The sequence below is a fragment of the Sorghum bicolor genome, chromosome 6 (genome assembly GCF_000003195.3).
Source record: "Sorghum bicolor cultivar BTx623 chromosome 6, Sorghum_bicolor_NCBIv3, whole genome shotgun sequence".
NCBI lineage: Eukaryota > Viridiplantae > Streptophyta > Magnoliopsida > Poales > Poaceae > Sorghum > Sorghum bicolor.
This window is the reverse complement of record NC_012875.2, coordinates 46,126,755-46,147,446: the sequence shown is the minus strand read 5'-3', so window position 1 is coordinate 46,147,446 and position 20,692 is coordinate 46,126,755. Positions and strand designations below refer to the sequence as shown.

At 45.7% G+C, this 20,692-nt stretch overlaps 2 protein-coding genes across 2 annotated transcripts; one reads left to right on the top strand and one right to left on the bottom strand.

Annotated features, from left to right (window-relative positions):
- LOC8075852 (MADS-box transcription factor 26) lies at nt 16,160–18,594 on the top strand. Its single transcript, XM_021463908.1, has 7 exons — nt 16,160–16,495; nt 16,582–16,663; nt 16,831–16,892; nt 17,113–17,224; nt 17,314–17,355; nt 17,447–17,488; nt 18,014–18,594. The coding sequence occupies exons 1-7, from the start codon at nt 16,314–16,316 to the stop codon at nt 18,107–18,109; spliced, it is 618 nt and encodes a 205-aa protein (XP_021319583.1). The 5' UTR covers nt 16,160–16,313; the 3' UTR covers nt 18,110–18,594.
- LOC8075851 (GTP-binding protein YPTM1) lies at nt 18,544–20,619 on the bottom strand. The gene is made up of 8 exons (XM_002446486.2): nt 20,433–20,619; nt 20,264–20,336; nt 20,098–20,145; nt 19,921–19,968; nt 19,359–19,430; nt 19,114–19,269; nt 18,899–19,002; nt 18,544–18,823 (listed from the first exon to the last, which is right to left on the bottom strand). Exons 1-8 carry the CDS (start codon nt 20,444–20,446, stop codon nt 18,715–18,717), a joined length of 624 nt encoding a protein of 207 aa, XP_002446531.1. The 5' UTR covers nt 20,447–20,619; the 3' UTR covers nt 18,544–18,714.

Genomic DNA, 20,692 nt, shown 5'->3' with positions numbered 1-20,692 from the left:
AATCGCAATTGTACTCCTGATCGTCCGAGCAACCTTTAATGATTATAGCAAGGGTGAGCTCATGTCGAACTCAGCAAGCACAGACGGAAAGTAATGACATGCAAGGCTTAAAACAAGGTAAAGCTGACTTGGTTTGACTGCGGTAGCATTTTAGTTGAACACTTTTAGTTATGACTATTATTAGAACAACCTATTACTAATTATGAGTAGCATTAACCCAACCCTTAATTAGTGTAAGTAGTAATTAGCATCTTTTAAGTACTATCCTAAAAATTATAGAAGTCCAGGGATTAACCCCAATTATTACCACAGGATAGCAATCCTGCCATCACGGAATAGCCATTCCGCAAAAACACGAGGTAGCAACCTCGCCAAGGTCCATCTCCAAGTAACCAGTGAATCCAATTTGCTCATCAAGTGAGGGTCTGGGCCGCTCGTGACCGTGAGCACGGCTGATATATCAGTTTTACACTCTGCAGAGGTGTGCACGTTCACTCCAAGTCGTGATTCCCATTCGCCCGGGGTCGCGACTCCCCAAAACACTACCAAGGTGAGCAGGCAGGGTTTCACTACGAGACCTTTCACAGGGTCCAACTAATAAGATGCCACTCGTAAGTTTTTGCCGGGGCGCGCGGCAGCCGTGCCCATAGCAATGGGACCCCGAACTGACCGACCTCTTAATATGAATACCCAAGCTACATTCCTTACGCCTACCCGGAAAGTAACACCCTACCAGTGGAGGTCCTGCTAATTAGTCAAGCCAGAGCCCATATAGCTTGGAGCTGCACTGTAAGTCCCAGGGGGCCGCTCCCTGACTAAGTCCTTACGGAGAGCAGAGACGGGTACGCCCGGCAAACCGGACCACCAACGGTACCCGCTCTCCCTGTCACCACCATCTTCACGATGCTCGTAAGCATCCAACATCGCCATCACCGTAGTGACCAAAGATTCAGCACAATTTAAGCATCAAGTTGAGTAGAGATTAATACTTGTTTAGGCATGTGTATAAGATGAGTAGAGCAGCTAAGCAAACCTAGTATATCCTAGACTACCCAAATACATAACCCCAGGTGAGCAAGGAATAATAAGTAAAGCTAGTCATGTCCTTAGGGTTTGCATTCATTGGACACATGCATATAAAGTAAATGACATTAATGAGTAGGTTCAAAATGATCAAATGGTGTCTGCACTTGCCTTGATCGAAGTCGGGTTGCTCGAACTCAGCGGGATCCTGAACCTCTTCCTTCACGAACGTCTCGTTGGCTATACGCGACAATCATCAATCATAGGAACAATACATGCAAGCAAACAAACTTAATCAGAAACAGTACACGAAAGCATGCGAAAGCATAAAGCAACTGCACTACTGTATTCTACTCGATGAAACGAAACTATAGCGACCAGAATCACCTAAATCGGAGTTACGATGCAAAAGTTATGGCTAAAACAAGTTGAATGGCATTTCTGTAGATAAACTGAACTATTTTTCGTAATTAAAACTAATTAAAACTGAATTAAAACTCATTTTGGATTAAATACATAAATACCAACGGGTGCAGGGGCTAAACTGTAAAAGCAGGGGCATATTTTAAATGAAACTATAACTGAGTTGGATCGCGGGTTAAATTTGAAGAAACGCGAGGGCCTTTTCGCAAAAAGGCCAGGGGGCGCGCGGGACCGTGGCCGGCCTGGCCACGTGGCAGCGCGTGAATGGCCGGTCCACGGCACTGTGCTGTGGACCGGGGCGCGGGGGCAGTCCACCGGTCCATGGTGGACCGGGGGGGGCGCGGGGCGGCATGGACCGGGTCCATGTGGACCGGCCGTGCGGGGCGCTGGGGTCGCGGTCCACGGTGGACCGCGCCCTGGGCGAGGCGAGCGGCGGGGCTGGGCCGCGGCGGCGCGCCATGGCCGCGGCCGGGAGCTCGCCGGGGCGCCGTTTTGCGGCGCGGGGAGGCACGCGGATATCGCGGGCGCGCTGCGCGCGGGGCAGCGGGGCCGGTGCGCGCGACGGCGGCGGCTGGGCGTGGCCGGAGTGTGCGGGCCACGCGGCGGCGCTATGCGGCGGCGGCGGCTAACTCCGGTGAGGCCGTATGCGCGGCAGAGAGGGGGAAAAGGCCCGCCGAGTGCGCGAGCGCGTTCGTCGCGAGAAGGCGGAGCTCGGGGGATGCTCACCTCGGGGCGAACAGTTGCGGCGGAGCGAGTTCGACGGCGGCGAGATCGCGGCGACTTCGGCGGCGGCGCTGCGAGCTCGGAATTGCGGCTAGGGTTTAGAGAGGGGGCGCGGGCGGGTGCGGCGGCCTTTAAATAGGCGGGGGCGATCATTGGGACGCGTGCGCACGGAAGCCGAGCGACGGCGCGGAAGTCGGAGCGGCCGTTGCGGTCCGTCTCCGATTCGGCCGGAGGTAGGTGATGACAGGTGGGTCCCACCTGCGGGGCCCACCAGTCAGCGGGCGGCAGAGAGAGCAGGGGCAGGGGCGCTGCTGCCGTGCGGCTGGGCCGCGGCCCACTTGGGCATGAGGGGAGAGGGGAGGGGTGCGGGGGGTGCTGGGCCGAGAATCGGCCCAGGTGAGAGCTCTCCCCTTTTCCCTTTTTTTTTAAAATTTTCTTGCTCCAAAACAAAACAAAACAAGCATCAGCAAAATAAATAAAATCAAGAAAAATTATGCAGCAGCATGAATGCAAAAAATCAAACACGTTTCTACCTTATATTTTATTTTAATTAATTTTGTAAATTATTTAATAATTCTCCAAAAATTCAAATTGAGCCAAAATTAAGTCAAATTTAAACTAAATTTGAAATTCAAAAATTTGAAGTGTTATATTTTCCCACTTGGTTTGTAGCTACTAGGGATCCCCGAGCCGGTGCCAGGTTCTACACAGTAGTCCAGGAGGACATCTATGAGGTACTGGTTCGTTCACAGTCTCAGTTCAGGAAGCACAGAGTGATAGACCTTGAGATACTAGGGAACGTGGTTGGGGCAGATATCCGACAGTACTTTACTTACCTCTACGGCCTTCCAAAGTTACTAGCTCTCCCTGGTACTTACTGTGAGCAGTGGGTTCGAGAGTTCTACGCGTCAGTGTGGGTGTCTCTAGATCACAGCTATATCCACTACGCACTGGCAGGCTCAGACTACAGGGTCACAGCATAGAGGGCCCGAGAGGTGCTTGGTTTGAGAGCTTACTCTACCAGGATTCACCAGCTTTGCTACGGGAACTTTGAGCCTCCCCGACGTCCTCACGGTGGTGAGATCCCACCTGTTGACTTTGTGGCTCCGTGTTTCCGTCCGCCTTTTGGAGAGGGCTCTAGTAGGATAGTGGGAGACTTGACACGCCCAGCCAGGATCCTCGACTTTGTGTTGAGGAAGACTCTTCTCCCCAGGATAGGCTACAGAGATGGCTTCACTCGGATTCAGCAGTGGCTTGTAGCTCACCTCATCTCTCAGACTCCGTTTGACTTGTGGGATCTGATAGTCTCAGAGATCGAGGACACTATCTCAGAGAGCTTCAGGGGACGGCGTCAGTTGCCATAAGCACATTGGATCACCCTGCTTATTCTTCGTGCTAGGCCAGTTCCCCTTCCAGCTCACCTGCAGAGAGAGCTGACTGACTCTGACACCGTCTTCCCCCACTACAACCCCAGGCAGATGTTGAGAGCTCACCACGACCTCAGAGCTACACCACCTCCTCGTGCACCACGTGGCCCAGTGCCCCCACCTTCTCCAAGGGGGACTCGCAGTACAGGAGCAGTACCAGAGACCGAGGAGCAGCAGGACATAGCTATTGGGGCTTTTGTAGATGCTGAGGCTGAGGGACAGTTTGACTTCGCTTCGGACAGCTCGGACGATGACTATCGTCCTCCAGTGTCAGACCTTCCACCAAGGGCACATGACTACAAGGTAGGAGGCTCCTCGAGTGCTCCAGACCCCGCTCTGCTTGCCATTCTAGAGGGGATGAGGGCCGATCAGCGGTGGACAGCTGAGGAGCAGGCGAGGAGAGACAGGGACCAGGCTGCCATCAATGCAGCCGTGCAGGCTAGGCAGGATGAGCTCCAGCGATAGTTTCTGACCTTTCAGGAGCAGCAGCTTGCGTTCCAGGCCCAGCAGACAACGATGATGGCCGCTCTTATGGCCGCCTCAGGGATTCAGATTCTACAGATACAGCTCCCAGGCACTTCGTCTGTCAGGCCACCCACTCCAGCACCTCAGACTCAGAGTCAGTCTCAGCAGCCGCTACAGCTTCCCGCTCAGAGTCAGACGTTTTCTACGCCTCAGCACCAGGTCTCCTAGGGTGCTATCTCCTCTGGCTTTGAGCAGGTACCCCAGTTCACGCCTCTCCACTCTGGATTCACTCTTCAGTCAGCGACAGCGTCACAGCTTGTGTTGGACTTATCGACAGACCAGTACCTCAGTTTCACGTACAGTGCTCTGACTGGTGACCCTACGCCTCCTCCTCTACAGGCTCCTGCAGCCTTTACGGCGCCAGTCACCACTACAGAGCGTCTGTCGTCATCAGTAGCGTAGTCTGAGCAGCTAGCACCTTCCTCTACCGTGCCAGAGACTTCAGCTACAGCGACCGAGTCTGTGCCAGCTTCGTCAGTAGGACTCGAGCAGCCCGCACAGCCAGTGTTAGCTTCAGCGCCTCCAGAGCAGACCCAAACTGCTTCGCCAGCTCGTGCAGCTTCAGAGGGTCACTCTATCTCCTCCGCCTGGACGGCTGATGGTTCAGACGATGCAGCTCGTTTTGAGGCCGTGCCGAGGGATGTCGCTGCTCCGCCTCCTCCACCGTCGTCTTAGGTTTTTGGCGCTTGATGCCAAAGGGGGAGAGAGAGGGTTGTGAGTATGAGAGTTAGGGGGAGCTAGAGGCTAGAGAGAGGTTGTGTTAGTCTTATTTTGATATACTCTTTTGTGTGCTACTCCATCATGCATCACGTTTATCTTTATGCATTGCATTTGTGTGAGATACACTTTGGTTGTGAGACATGATTTGTTGCTTAATTGTGATATCTTTATGTCATGTGTTTTGGCTCATATTACCTTTGCTTCCGTGTTTTACTCCGATGTACTTATGAGTCTTGTGGTTATATCCTGTTGTGCTTCACTCACATATTTGGATGCAGGATGTCAGACTTGGTTGATATAAGCATGCCTAATCCCTTGGTTCTTATTGTATCATGCTTATTGAAACCAAGTAATTTGAAAACCTCAACTCTTTCATACTCGAGGTTATTGTCATCAATCACCAAAAAGGGGGAGATTGAAAGAGCATCTAGGCCCCTAGTGATTTCGGTGATTAATGACAATGTTGTTTTACTATGACTAACGTGTGTTTTGCAGAGGCAAAGTCATAGGTAAGGTCATGGTAATATGTTCTCGATGGACAGGGACGTACATGCCTACTTAATAGTGGAAATCGTTTTGGTTTTTGAAGGATGGCTGGACATCGTCAAGACTAGACTAGGTCTAAGTGTCATATGGTGAAGAAGGGCACTTAGAGTAGTTTAGGACTTTGTTTTTCTTTGACCGTACTATTAAGAGGGGCTTTGACCTAGTAGCTTGACATAGGCAAGGCTTTAGGTTTAGGTGTGGTGCACACTTGGTAAACCTAGCACTAGGCAGCTCAGAGATAGTCCTTAGATCGAGAGGAACCAACTTCGTTTAGGAGCGATCGCCTTTCGACGAAGATAGGGTGCCCAAGGGGGCACCGGACGCTACACCGGACGCTCTGTGAGTGCGCCCGGTGAGGTCCTTAGGCGTTGGAACAGTGTGGTGCTTAGGGTTAAGCACCGGACGCTGGCACCGGACTCACCGGGCAGCGTCCGGTCCCACACCCAGGGAGGTTGTAAACTTCCTTGAGCACCAGACGCTAGCACCGGACGCACCGGGTAGCGTCCGGTCCCATACGCAGGGAGTATGTAAAACTCCCCGAAGCACCGGACGGTGCCACCGGATGCTGAAAGTTAGCGTTCGGTGACCTGTCAGACGCAGGTACAGTTAGCCGTTATGAAGCACCGGTTGCCGGTGCAGAGCGTCCGGTGCAACATAAAGAGCGTCCGGTGACCCCGTTTTCAGTGGAAAACGGTTGGCTGACCTTTGGACTTCGTGGATAGTATTTATACTCCTCCACCTCGTCCATGAGAGGTCTCTTGCCCATTTGAACATCTGAGAAACTTGTTGTGGAGCAAGAGAGTAGCAAGAGCCTAGAGAGGATTGAGAATTGAGTGATTTCTTGAGAGAATCATTCTCTAGTGAATTCCAAGAGTCAAGTGTGCATCCACCACTCTCTAGAGCCTTGTTTGGGTCAAGTGAGAGTTCTTTGCTTGTTACTCTTGGTGATCGCCATCACCTAGACGGTTCGGTGGTGATTGGAGGCACGAAGACCGCCCGGAGTTCTTGTGGGTGGCTTGTGTCAAGCTTGTGAGCGGTTTTGGGCGATTCACCGCGACGGAGTGTCAAAGAATCAGCCCGTAGAGAGCACTTGGTCCTTGCGCGGACCAAGACCCTTGCGCAGGTGCTCCAACGAGGACTAGTGGAGAGTGGCGACTCTTCGACACCTCGGCGAAACATCACCGAGCATTTTCTTCCACTACGCTTTTACTTTCTAGCATTTACTTTGTGCTTTTACATTCTTAGAATTGCCTTGCTAGAATAGGATTGGAACTAGGTTGCAAAACATTTATCCGGTAGCTCTCTAGGTCACCTTAGGCACAAGGGGTAGAATTGGAGCTTATAAGTTGCTTAAATTTTTAGAGAAGCCCAATTCACCCCCCTCTTGGGCATCTTGATCCTTTCAGGCCAGAGGCCAGTGAAAGGTCCTTGTTTGGTTTTGGTAATTGAGTGACAACTTAGATGGACTAATAGTGTTTATGTGAGATACACGGGAGATTAGTCCACAGGTGATGATGTGATGATGGAGGAGCTCATTGCACATGAGACATGACATGGAGTCATGTGACCAAGGTGGAGAAGATCAAGATGAGGCTTGGCTCGATGGACCGGTTGCAAGAGTGAAGGGCAAGTTGGAGGATTTGAAGCGAGGGATCCCATGTGACGGTGAAGCTTGAGCAAGACTTGGCGCCGATGGACCGAGGCAACAGTGAAGAGCAAGTGAGGTCAAGATCGATGAACCAATATGGTCACATGATGATATGAAGTGGATCATATCATTTGGTGATTGGTTGGTGCATGTGTTGCATCAACATTGGAGGAGTTGGAATGGAAAGCGCAAGGCAAAGGTATAACCTAGGGCTTTTCCATTTCACCGGTCATAGGTGTGTAGAGAAGTTTATGACCGGATTTAGGATATATGGCCGTACTATCAAGAGGGGCAAACTTGTTTGCATATCGGTCATCTAGTGCCACTTGAGCGATCTAAATTTGCATACGTGATTAGGATCGAATGGCGTGGCAAGTTGAGAAGCTAACTCCCTTGGAAAAATGTTTGTGAAAAGCTAACACACTTGCACTTTGGTGGTGGACACTTGTTGGTGTTAGCACATTTGCAAATGAGGTGGAGTTCCTAGGGTTGAGAGGGGCTTGGGTTCCTCTCTCCCGCCCGCCGAGCTTGCGAGGCGGGATTCGGCGCTTTTGAGAAAAATAAGTGTATATTTTCTATTGCGCCGGTGGGAAATTTGGAGAAGTCACGGGAGTGTTTCTCGCTGAGAAACACTCACCGGACGCTCTGCGCGGAGGCACCGGACGCTGGCCTTTAGCGTCCGGTGTGCTGTCGGGTGTAGCAGAGTGCACCGGACGCACCGGAGAGAGTCCGGTGCTCAGCGTCCGGTGTGAGGAGGTTTTGCAACCCTCCCTGCGCATGAGTCCGGTGAGCACGGGACGCTACCGGTGCTTAGCGTCCGGTGACCCTGCGAGTTTGCAAAACTCTCTGCGCACGGGTCTGGTGTGCACCGGACGCGTCCGGTGTGGACTAGTTGAGCGTCCGGTGGTGCTGTGTCAGGCGCGAGCGCGTGGTAGCCGTTGGCGGCAACGGTCGAGTTCAAACGGCTAGTGACACGTGGCTGACGCCTGAGCACCAGACGCTGGGGGACGAGCGTCTGGTGGCTCCCTGTGAGCGTCCGGTGCCCTCGTGTTTTGCCCAGTAAAGGGGCAACGGCTAGTTTAGCCCTTGGAGCTATAAATAGAAGTGGTGGCCGGCCTTGGCTGGTGCTGAGCACCCTTGGCCTTGGCTGGTGCTTGGAGAGTGCTAGGAAAGCCTCTAACTCACTTGTGCTTGCAAGAGTGCGAATCAATAGCGAGTGAGTGATTCTAGTGCGTTGCATTGAGAGATTGCATCGTGTGGCACTAGGTGTTCGTGTTGCAAGCCGATGGTGCTTGTTACTCTTGGAGGTTGCCACCTCCTAGACGGCTTGGTGGCTTGTGACTCCGTCGAAGCACGCAAGAAGATTGTGCGGTGCTCTGGAGAAGAGATTGTGAGGGGTACGGTGCTCACCCCGCGGGGATCGCGAAGAGCAACTCTAGTGGAGTGCTTGTGGCTTGGAGGATCCCCATCTTGAGAGTGGATGTGCGGCACCCGCTGAGGGTTTGGCTTTGGAATGCCAATTAGCTCGTGATCCATCAAGTGGGTGTATCGCCACACCGAGGACGTAGCTTGGTGGCAACCAAGTGAACTTCGGTAAAAATCACCGTGTCAACATTGTCTACTCTTCTCGGTGGTTTGCATTCGCTATACACGAGCTTGTATTTACTTTCTTTATATACTTGTGCTTGTGTAGTTGCTTTTGTAATTAGTTAAGCTTGTGTAGCTTGCTAGTTACCTTCTTGCTTGTGTAGCTAGAAGTAGTTCCCTTGGGTGGCTAATTCGGTTTATGTAACCTTGTTAGTTACATTGCTTAGTTTGTGTAGCTAAGTAAGTTGCGCTCTCTAATTTGGCATTAGTTGCCTTGTTATTGAGCTTGCTAGTGAGCTTAGGCTTTGTGCGCTTTGCCTCACTAGTTTGTGTAGGAGCTCCCCCGGTTTGCAAAGTACTAGTTGCATAGGTTTGTGTGACCTTGCTTCTAGAATTGGTTAGGTGAGCTCTTGCTAAGGTAGCACCTTGTTTTCTTGTTTAAGTTCTTTTACAAGGTGCTAGAGAACTTAGATAGAGGGGTGTAGTCTTGGCTAGGCCAATAGATTTAATTCCGCATTTGTTTCGGTTAGCCGGTGCGATAATTTTTAGAAAGGACTATTCACCCCCCTCTAGTCCGCCATCTCGACCCTTCAGCCAGGCACGAGCACGGCACGGCCGGCACGGTGGCCCGTTGAGGCACGACCCCGCGTCGGGTTGGCACGGCCCGATGGCCATCTATACTCGTTTAATACAACCGTACAACACATAATCCTTGCTTTACCGAGCACTCTAGTCTGTTGCGGCAAGGTTTTCCTTGCCAACGCAGGAGAGCCAAATTAACTCTCCTGTAAGCAAGATCACTTAAAATTTTCTGTAACACTCTCGTGTTAAGCGAACTAAAACATGACATGTCATCATGAGCATTGCATCGTAAATTCGTTAAGCACACACTAATGCATTAACTTAAAATAAGTTTAAATTGGATGAATGTGTTTAGGAAGTAAAGTGTGTTTATTTTATGTATGGATGTTTGTTTTGGAGTTTAAAAACCTTGGGTGAAAGTTTTTCCGAAAGGCTTAGGGGGGAAACCCTAGTTTTCAAAACCCTAGATTTGTCCCCTTTTGTGTAATTTAAAAACTAAGCAAAATTTGAAGTTGAGTTCAAAAGCAAAGTTGTAGATCTTGTCAAGATGTACAACTTTGGTGTTTTGAGTTTTTGAAGTTTCAGTACAAAATTCAAAGTAATTTTGAAAATACAGATTTCCGAAAAGTGTCCCCTTTTCAAACTTAAATCTCCAATTCAAAATCTGTTTGGAATTTTGAAAAGTGGTCAACATGAAAGTTGTAGAGCTTGAAAAGTTGAACAACTTTCATGTTGGGAGTTTTTCAAGTTGTTATGCAAAATCAAAAGTAATTTTGGAAACTCTGTTTTGCCCAATTCAAAAATTTGGAATTGAGCTTGAATTTCAAAACTGTTGAGAAAATTTAGCTATTTTCCACCCAGAATTAGCTCTGGCCACCAAAAGATGTTTTGTAGCTCACAAAATTTTGCACAAGTTTATTTTTGGTGAAAATTTGGCTTCAGTTCATCTTTTGGTCGATTTTTGCAAAACCAGACAAAAAGGGGGGGATAAGTTTTGGCTCCTGTTCATGGCGGTGGACACCCGAGTCTGGATCGGTGAATGCCAGCGCATGGCCACCGTTTTACCTCGTCCACGCGCGTGTTCACGTCCGTGACGATGTGGAGCAGCTGCTGGCAACCAGAGGCGCGACGTGCCCTTCTCTTCTGCGAGTACCGACTGCTTTTCCGCCACCGGAGCACCGAGGAGCAGTACCCCGTCCCAATCCAAATTGGCCGTGCTCGATCCTCCTCGCATCAAATTGAGCCGTCTACGATGTTCGCCACCTCCTTGCGAATCCAGAACACCACCAAGCTCGCCCCATAACCCTCTCAATCGCCGGGACACCTCTATCCTCTCCAACTCCGACCGAGACCGCCGCCGTGAGTCTTTTTCCGTGGCCACGGTATTCTGCTCGGTATCATGCTTATCCGGCCGCTGTTTCAAGTTCTACTTGTGTTCTAGTAGCTCATGCGCTCTCTCTTTTGCTTTGGGCACGAACAGAATCGCCGGGACGAGCTCGCCGGAGCCGGAGCGCCCGCCCGATTTCACTGTCTCCGTCGCCAGCAACTTCAGCTGCTTCTCCCGCCGTGGTGAAGTGAGCATCGTGTTCCCTAAACCACCTTGAACCTCCCTACGCCTTTCGTTTGCTCTCTACCGGGCCCTAGTGGCCGGCCGACAGTCGGCCATGGCGACCGCCCGCTCCTATCGTGGCCGAGGTGGTAGCAGTGAGGTAGAGCGTCCGCGAATGGTACCTATGGAGTCGCGGAGTTGAGGCGGAGCCGATGCGCGCGCGCGCGGAGGCCGAGGACCTCGCTATCGGCCGCCGGAGTCGCGGCCGAGTCGCCGCGCGTGTAGGGGATAGAACTGACAGGTGAGGTCCACCTGTCAGCGACCTCGCTGAGAGAACGGGAGGCGCGCGCAGCGTCCGCGCGGGCCGAGTGGAGTGGGCCGGCCTGCGGGCCGATTTTTGTCCACTGTGCAGTAACGTTTTCTTTTTCTTTTTCTGCAGTTTTAGTTTTATATTTGAATTTGTGTAATAAATTTTGTGCTAATCCAAAAAATTATGAGAATTTTTGTATGGCTTCCTTAAAATGAGTAGAACACATGAAAAATATTAGATTCTATTTTCTGATAGTTTGCATGTATGTAAAAATTGCCTCTGTTTAATAATAAATAAATCTTCCATGATTTTTAATCAATTATGGGTGTATCCAAAAATCATGAAATTTAATATGTGATTTTGTGTAACTGATATCTAGCTTCATGATTAATTTCAGCTCTGTTTGATAAAGTATGCTATGCTTCTTAATAAAGCTATTTAAATGCTTATAAAAGAAATAGAAATAATTAATCCCTTTAGGATTTGGGTGATATTTTAGATTGTTTGATAACCAGAGGTCGCTTGGCATAACATGCTCCCTGGTTATGGTTTATTTCATATAAATGATCTTTGTTGTATGATAACTTCACAATCTTGTTTAATAAAGATGATAAAATTGGTTTAGTAATACTCTATGCTTTGATAGCTAGATTAATTTGTTTCTTTACCATGAAGGTAAAGTGTACTCGAGATAATCATATTTTGTTGTTATCATCCAAGAACATGTAACCTGTCTTTATCATAATCATGCATATGCACTTTTACGTATAGAGTACGCTCCGGAAGAATCTGATCCTCAGTGGGTTTCTTCCGAGTTTGTGGATCCTTCGAGTGTTGTTGAGTTGCCGAACGTCCCCTCCGACCAAGGCAAGCCCCGGACATTAAACCCTATCCTTGTATTTTCATAAAGTTATTTATATCACTTGAGTTAATATGATGCATTAGGTGAATAGGAGTTGAGTGAATCCTATTTGCTGCATTACCTACCTTGATGATTTCCATATTAACCTTGATTCTTGTTTTATGAAAATACTTAGTATGCTTAGTCCTGCTTTTTAGATAAGTTTTCAAATGAGAAAGTTTGAAGGGTTGTTGTGGAATACTTTTAAGATCAATAATGTTCAACTTGAGACCGGTCGGTGGACTTGCTTTAAGAATGGAGTCTTAAAGTAGTGTCTCCAACTGTGTCGATTAAGGACCGTACCGTTGATTGGCCTGTTGTGATTGAGACCTTTGAGTACAGCCCACATGCGGCGGTAAGCCTTACCTATAGCTATTCCGATACTTGAGAACGGCTAACCGCGTACTGGGAGTGGAAAGATGGCGAGAGTAGCGTGTACCCACCTTACGGATCTGAGATGACCGGGAAACATCTAGATTGGCTGTAGGATGGTGGTGTACTGTACTCTCGGGTGACGCTGGACCCGTTCTTGTATGGGAGGATCTATAGAAAAGGTTGACATATGCAAGATTAAGTTCTACATATGTCGTGTGGTACTGAATCCCCAGCTGGGTTTAATCGATTCGAATCGCCGTGTTTCCTCGGACATGGAGCCTCAATCCTCACACCATCATCGTAGTAATAAGTGAATCTTTGGTATAAGAAAGAGGTGTTTTGCTTATGAAAGTTGGATAATGATACTGGCTAGTTATAAGTGATAATCTTGAGTTAAAACTTGAAATTAGGCTTTACTCGTAGTAAGCTTTTATGCAAAAGAAATACTTGATCTTGTTAAAGCTTTACCTTGAATCCCCATAGCCTGTATAACTGAGTCTTCACCTCTTTTATAGTCGGTTAAGTCTTGTTGAGTACTTTTGTACTCAGGGTTTTATTAACCCATGTTGCAGGTGAATCTCTTGATTATCCTTTTGATGGTCATGGGTATTTTACTCTTGTGGAGGAGAGTGATGATGATGAACCTGATGTGTGACCTTGGGCAAGTAAAAACTTGTTGTGTGATCTATGGTTTAGGTAATATAAAGTTCCGAAGCTTTTATGTATTAAATACTTATGGTTTGTAAACTTTGAACTTAAGTTTCAATCTATGTTATGTAACCTTTCCGCTTTTACTCTGATTTCTCTTATCTATGAAATGTTGTAATACTGTGATACTTGATGAGGGAATTCCTGAAAAGAAAGTTACGTGGATGATTCGGGTTTCCCGAGGACACCCGACAGACTTCTTGAGTCATTTGGAACTCGTGCACGTCGATCAGAAGTCTTTGGGACAATGATGTGTGCATGTGGGCCACTTAATTCAGGAGGTTCTGCCACAGCTTCTTTCATAAAAATATTCCTTTATAAAAAAAACTAGTTACAACAAATTACCTATATAAAATGAGAAAAATACCTTTGGTGATGGATGCGACAACCAGGCTAAAATCTTCAAAAATAAAAACAGCTCAGAAGTAAACCACCTTCACTCAAAGCAACAGAGGGGAAACAATCCACAAAAGGTAAATGGGCAAAAGTGAAACATGTCACCATGAAATGACTGTATTTGTAAGCGCAAGCTAGCGACTATTGAGAACACAAATCCGAGATTGCAGAAATCCCCAAAAACAGAACAACTATGACAACAAACCATCCGAATCACCAATCTCAAAGCTAATTAAACTTTCAGTTAAAAAATATAATAGTTGGTAAGCCCCTAGGGGCTACTGTTAGGGTCCATACCTTCGGGATGTCATCCCCTTTTGTGAACGTAGAATCCTCAAGCCCAAGCAACGAAGATGCTTTGCCTCTTGTATTCTCTTGACCAAGTTGATGAGAGTGAGATTATCAAAGGCTCGTGTCCGACGAGAATATCCCGGGAGCATGTACTGGTTGACGAAATAGAGTGATAATAGTAATTCAGATTCTTTTTCATCCTATTTCATTTGTGTTAATATCTTTGTTATTACCTTTTGTTCTATTGTTTCGGGATTAGGAACCTAGGACTAGAGGGTACCGAGGATATCCAACTGTTTGAACAACTAACGGTTTTTTTTCTTTTTTGCAAATCATAGTACAGACACAGACACTAATACATATACGCATACTCACCCCTATAAAGAAACGTGCACATATTCTACCTCTATGAGTACCTCTGAATAACAGAGATCGAGTCAGCAGATGATCTCAGATGATCTTGAGATTGACAAAATCACAACAGGCGCTTCACTGTTGATAGGCATGATGCCTACCACCGAAAAAATCTTAAAATAAATCTAAATATGAACATCATATTCAGGTCGAAGATTGAATCCTACGACAGGTTCCATCGTAAGAAATCCAACTAGCTGAGCTACACTCGATTCGTAACTAAAGTTGTTGACTCTAAGGTTTCATAGGAATTCCCAGGATTTGCTGAATGAATTATATGATTTCATTGCTGTGCCTCGCTGCTGGGATTGATAACCTCGACTAGTCGAATTCCAATATATACTTGAAGATAATTGGTTCAGAATATAATATCTAAAGCAATATTAAAGGGCTTATCAAAGGAGTGGTCCTGCTAAACTGTAATCATGGTCCACATGGAACCATATAGTTTTTCTTTAGTTTGATAGTTTGGTCAATTAAGATTTTGTTTCAGTTGTGCGTGCTTGAAAGTTATTATATGTACGCCCGCTGAAAGCTTCTTATTAGCAAGAAAAGGAGTGGTCCTAATTCCTAAAGCATGTTATTGCTTTATTCTTTTAGTACTTACCTATTTGGGATTGTGCAAATGATAAGGTTCTGGCTCTTGAGTGAACTAATGCATTCTCCTTAATTAAACAAAATTGTAGTGCCAAGCAGCAAACTGAAACCTGCTAAACAGCAGGTAGTTTGGTTGTTCAAGTCGGTCATGCCAAAAGAACAGGTTGTGCCTCTGACAGCTCCGTTTGATACTCTTTTGGTTTGTGTTGGAGTTTACACAGAAAGCAGAGGTCCAGAAGCCAAGTTTACAAACAGTTTTTTTTTAATTAGAAATGTGGTGTTATGTAGTGGCACCTCAACAGCCAAGAAGTGTGCACCTTTTCTACTTTGTGCTATTTAGAAATCAGCGAACAGTATTTACAACCATGGCTTATCACAACAAATTGTTTTCTGTAATTTGAATCAGATGACAGGCATAAAGAATATGAGCTTAGAAGAAAGGTAGCTGCAGATTTTAAATTTTTATTAGTCTGACCTTTCAAAATAGAACAAATTCTTAACAATGTAAAGTGTAAATCTTTACATGGGATATATTCCTCACTAATATTCAGTATGATCATCGACAACTTGATTGTTTAGTTTGGGGGTAGTACAGGTGACATGAATTTATTTATTCATTTGGAAAAATAACTTTATGCGCTCTGAACCCAGTTAGTATTTACCTAGTACACTTTCGCTAGCAAGCTACTATAGCAACAGAAACTGTGACTCCCGAGGCAGTTGGGCATCAACATGAAACAAGACTAATTGAAAGGACATAATGGTTTCCCAGTGGTTTTGGCGGCTTCCCTACAAGCAAGAGGTTTCATGTGTCAGTGTCAGACTTTGTTGCCGTTATCAAAACAATACTTTTTAGTTTGACTGCCCAGCCAAGAGAAGAAGGTTAATCAAGTTGCTGGTCGTGGTAGTTTTCTCTGTCTAGAACAGGCACTAATGTAATTTCAGAGTTTGGTGATATGTGTAGTGTGGGTGGGATGAAAACGGAACAGAAATATTCCGTACGGACCGCTTTCGTTTTCTATATTATGATATCATTTTCTATATTATAATACCGTTTTCGAATTTTGTCAAACATAAAAATTTGTCAGTTTCAGTTGGTTTCACAACCTTTTTAATCATTTTTTGTACTCTTTAATTGCTAAAATGTAGAAATATTCCGTACCGACCGCGTTCGTTTTCTATATTGTAATTCCGTTTTCGACTGTTTTCATCCTTTGTAAGGGTTTCTTTATTCGTGTTCAAGATACACAGCTCTTTTTTGTGTTCAAGAAAACTGATCTATATACATCCCCCCTTCATGTTCAAGAAAAATGATCTATACAAGGGTGACAGTTCAGATCCTGTATGTAGGCCTTTACAGAGTGGAAGGACTGGCCTACCAGTTATTCCTTGTCCTCAGGAGTCAGGTGCGACAATAAAATGCTCACTTCCTTGGTGGATCCAAGTCGCCATTTGCCTCAAGTGCAAGAGGGGGATCAGATTGGTCACAACAGCCTCTGAAGCTAGTCAAAACTAGTGAGAGGCTGTGTGCACAAAACTAGTAGAAAAGAAAAAGGCTTGAAGATCCAATGGCTCGTGGTAAGGTTCAGATGAGGAAGATCGAAAACCCGGTGCACCGGCAGGTAACCTTCTGCAAGCGGCGAATGGGCCTGCTGAAGAAAGCTAAGGAGTTATCTGTTCTATGTGATGCTGCTATCGGTGTCATCGTGATCTCCCCTCATGGCAAGATTTATGACCTAGCCACCAATGGGTCTGTATTTCTTTCATGTTTATTGATGGAAACTTTACTGTGCATGGTGATCATTGTTCATTTCTTTGAAATTTGTTGATATGAAGGAACATGCAAGGTTTGATCGAGAGGTACAGGAGAACCTATTCAGAAAGGCCTGGTGAAAGTAGCAACCACAACAAAACCCAGGTCAGGAACTGACAGTATCAAATCAACAATTAACGGAAAGAAAGATTAGGGAGGAAAATTTTGCTCAGTGCACCTGTCCTTGGCATTTGTTTATCCGGTGATGCTATCAGGACTTCACAAGCACTAACAATCATTCTGTACGCTGATATTCTCTTCGTTTTTTGCAGATAATAAAACAAGAGGTGTTAGCGTTAACGCGTGAAATTGATTTGCTTCAAAAGGGATTCAGGTAAAGTAACTGTGTTTCACGTATACTGTATAAGCGCTGGAGAGGATGCAGCTTCATAGTTATATTTATGTTCCATCAACTTACCAGTATGAGCTGATGGGTCATGTTGAACTACCAAGAATCCTCAAATCACAAGAAAGTGCCAGACTATTCCAGTGTTTGGTAAACAATTATAGTATTGATTGCAGGACTCATGACAGATCTAAGCACATCCATGCAGGTACATGCATGGAGAGAATGTAGAGAATGATATAAACCACATGAATCTTGACGAGCTCCAAACCCTTGAAAATAATCTTGAAATGTGGGTAAATAGCATTCGCTCCCAGAAGGTAAGGTTTATATGCTTTCATACACAGACATGATATCTTTTCCAAAAAGAAAATAGTATTTTGATGTACTACTCTCATATGTTGAACAGATGCAGATCATCTCTAGGGAGATTGAGATGCTCAGAAACAAGGTTGGTTCAGTATTTGTCGCTCTGTTCCTGCAACAAACTAAGGTTTAGCAATTTCCGTCACCAATGGTCTCTTTGTGTTTCTGTTTTGCAGGAAGCCATGCTGCAGGCTGTCAATGGCGTGCTTCAGGAAAGGGTACTGCAAATCTGCATGTCCTTTCCTTTCTTTTAATATATATAAAGATTAAAGAACACTCTCTCTGAAAGATTGCATTAGGATCTACCGATCTAGGAATTGACAATAGGCCTACCTGGCTGCCCTTTATCTATACAAAGGCCAGAGTGCCAGACATTGTTATGAACCATTGGTCATTAAGGATGAACACTGCCAAGAATATAGCCAGGCAGAAGTGGCGTGGATGGAAACTAGACTTTTGAGGAGACTTGGGATTAATTCTTCCTAGTTGCTTGATTCTTGATTGAGACACTGCCTTCCTTTATAAAGACATGATTACTTGACCCCAGGTAACATCCAACCAAATTCTAGAAAACCATGTCTAACAATCCTAAACAAACTATCCTAACTGGTCTAATCTCTCTTATAATCTTTATTTCTTGACGTGAAGGATAGATGCGCTGGTCCTCTGGCCAACCATAACAGACATAAGGTCGGGTTAAGGGTTACAGCACATTACACGCTGACTTAATCTTGTGCATGCAGATAATTGAGCAGAATGGGATTCTGAATTTCAGCAACACGGCGATGACACCGCAAACACCATTCCAGCTAACCATGGAGAGAAACTACTATTTGTAGACAAAGCTGCCATCCTATGGATTTATACCTTCGGTTCTGAAACTGTATGGTGTTTCAATTTTGTTCCAAGTCAACCTTCTTGACCAAGTTTGTAGAAAAATGTATAAAAATCTACAATACGAAACAAATGCACCATTGAGACAGATTTAATGGTGGATTTAATTAACTAATTTGATGTTGTAGATGTTGGTGCATTTTTGTACAAACTTGGTCAAAATTCGAAAAGTTTGACTTGGGACAAAAATAAACAGAGATATAGTAACTCATAAGCTATGTTTCCAGTTCAACTAGGCTACCATGCGAGGACATCATAATCAGATCCTGACTACCACTCCATCGTGGGGAAAATTAGTATTTGTATCTATGCAAGCTCTGCATGTGTAAATAAACTACTTTTTAAGATTGAATTACCTCTATGTTCAATATGGTAGAACTTTGTGAATATAATGATGAAATTTGGCAGTCAGAGTTCTGGCTCAGAATCATTTCGAGTTTGTCACCACTACATTTTTGCAACTATATGTGTTTCAAAATAAACGAAGGCAGAGAAACACATCTAGCAGATATCATTTTACTGATTCTTCAAAGATAGACGTCGTTGTGCCTCATGTTGAACAGCATCTACTCTTCTGCTGCTCTTGCTGAATTGGCTGCCCTTTCATCTGAACTATATTGGAGGGCTTCCTCTCCAGGGCTGCCTGACTCCGTGCTTTACTGCAGATGAGACAAGGAATTTTCAATCTCAGTATAACCCCTTTGAGTGAAATCAGAAAAACCGCTTTGCCATACCTGTTCTTAATTGCAGCAGACATTGCCAAGAACGCCTCCTCGACATTGATCGAGTCTTTAGCACTAGTTTCAAGGAACGGGATGCCTATCTCTTCAGCATAAGCCTGCACTTATTTCTGTTGCCGATTTAGCTCAAGAAAGTTTACAAAGGTCAACCATTGCTTGCTAAACTACTATAGTATTGATGAATTAATAAGCTTCTTGGAAGTTTTGACCTGTGCTACTGAAGTATCGACAGTCCTGCTCTCAGCAAGATCACATTTGTTGCCAACAAGAAGCTTGCATACGGTGTCATTGGCGTATCGATCAATCTCACTAAGCCACTGCTTCACATTGTTGAAGCTCTCCATGTCTGTGATGTCATAAACAATCTGGGGACATTTGGCAACCAAGATGTGTTCATTGAAATGCAGGTCTAAAACTTTACGAAATTTATTGGCGGGTTGACTAATTTGTTTACAATTATCCCATGAGCTCCTCGGTAGTAGCTGCTTGTAATGGTCCTGAACCGCTCCTGCCCTGCCGTGTCCCACTGTTCAAACATGCAGCATCGGTCATCAGGTGCCACTAATATCTGACCAAATTGGGTATTACAGTTGCTGCTTTAAATAAAATAATTCCTAAATAAAAAGACGATCAGAAGCCAAAATGAATCAACGGTGACATTTTCAGTCTTTTCCCGCTTTCATGCTAGGAATTAGCCGATACAAGTTGTTCAAGAGAGAGTCAGAGAGTTAGATCTCTACCCTTTTATCATCATCAATTGGCACAAGAACAAAAAAAATGTATCTTTTCACATTGACCTAAATGATTTTAGGCATTTTTTTACATCATGTGCCATTATGTTCTTACCACCATGGAATTGTATGTTCTAAACCAAATTGAATTGGCACCCAGAAAACGAAACTGAAGACTGGATTGCGTCCAGCCTTTTCTATGTGACTTCCATCAATGTACTGAACACTGCCAACAAGTAACGTGTTCCATTGCAGCAATGTGAAAGCGTTGAGGAAACCACTTACAATCTGCAGCTTTATGGTCTTGCCCTCCATCTCGATCGTGCGGATTTTCTGCACAAACAGAACCAGGAAAATGGGATGGTCAGTAGATCAAAGAACACCCCAAATGCCCTGAAGTAGTTCAGATAGGAGGAAAAAAAACCAAGAATGCATGCAGCATTCCAAGAGGAACCAACTCACAAAGTCAACACCAATCGTGCTGATGTAGCTGTCTACATAGGAGTCGTCCTAGACGAACACAAAACGGAAGAGAAAGGTGTAAGTGACCACAGAACCGTATGGTCTACGGGAGCACAAGTCTGCAGCAAATTAATGGTGGGGCATCAAATGGCGCCGCCTGACTCACAGCGAAACGGAGGAGGAAGCAGGACTTGCCCACCGAGGAATCGCCGATCAAGAGAAGCTTGAACAGGTAATCGCTGTCGAAGAAGAAGCAAACAAGACCAAGATTTTGGTACAGTGAAGAAGAGAGGGGGAAATAAGAGAGGGAACAAGAAAGGGGAGAACAAACTTACAATTCGTTGCCCATTGCTCTTCCAATCTTCGATTCCAAGAACAATGCGGAGGAGAGAGGGAGGAGTGAGGGATGAAGATGCTTCTGCGAGGGACGAGGTGAGGACTCGTGAGAGAAGATGCAAAACCTCCGGGGGTGGAAGTCGCCTCTCTCACGCACCTCGAGAAACCGCAGGTGTATTATAAACTGGCCTCGTTAAGTTACAAAATTTTTTAGGAAATCGATACTGTATCACTTTCGTTATTTGATAAATATTGTCTA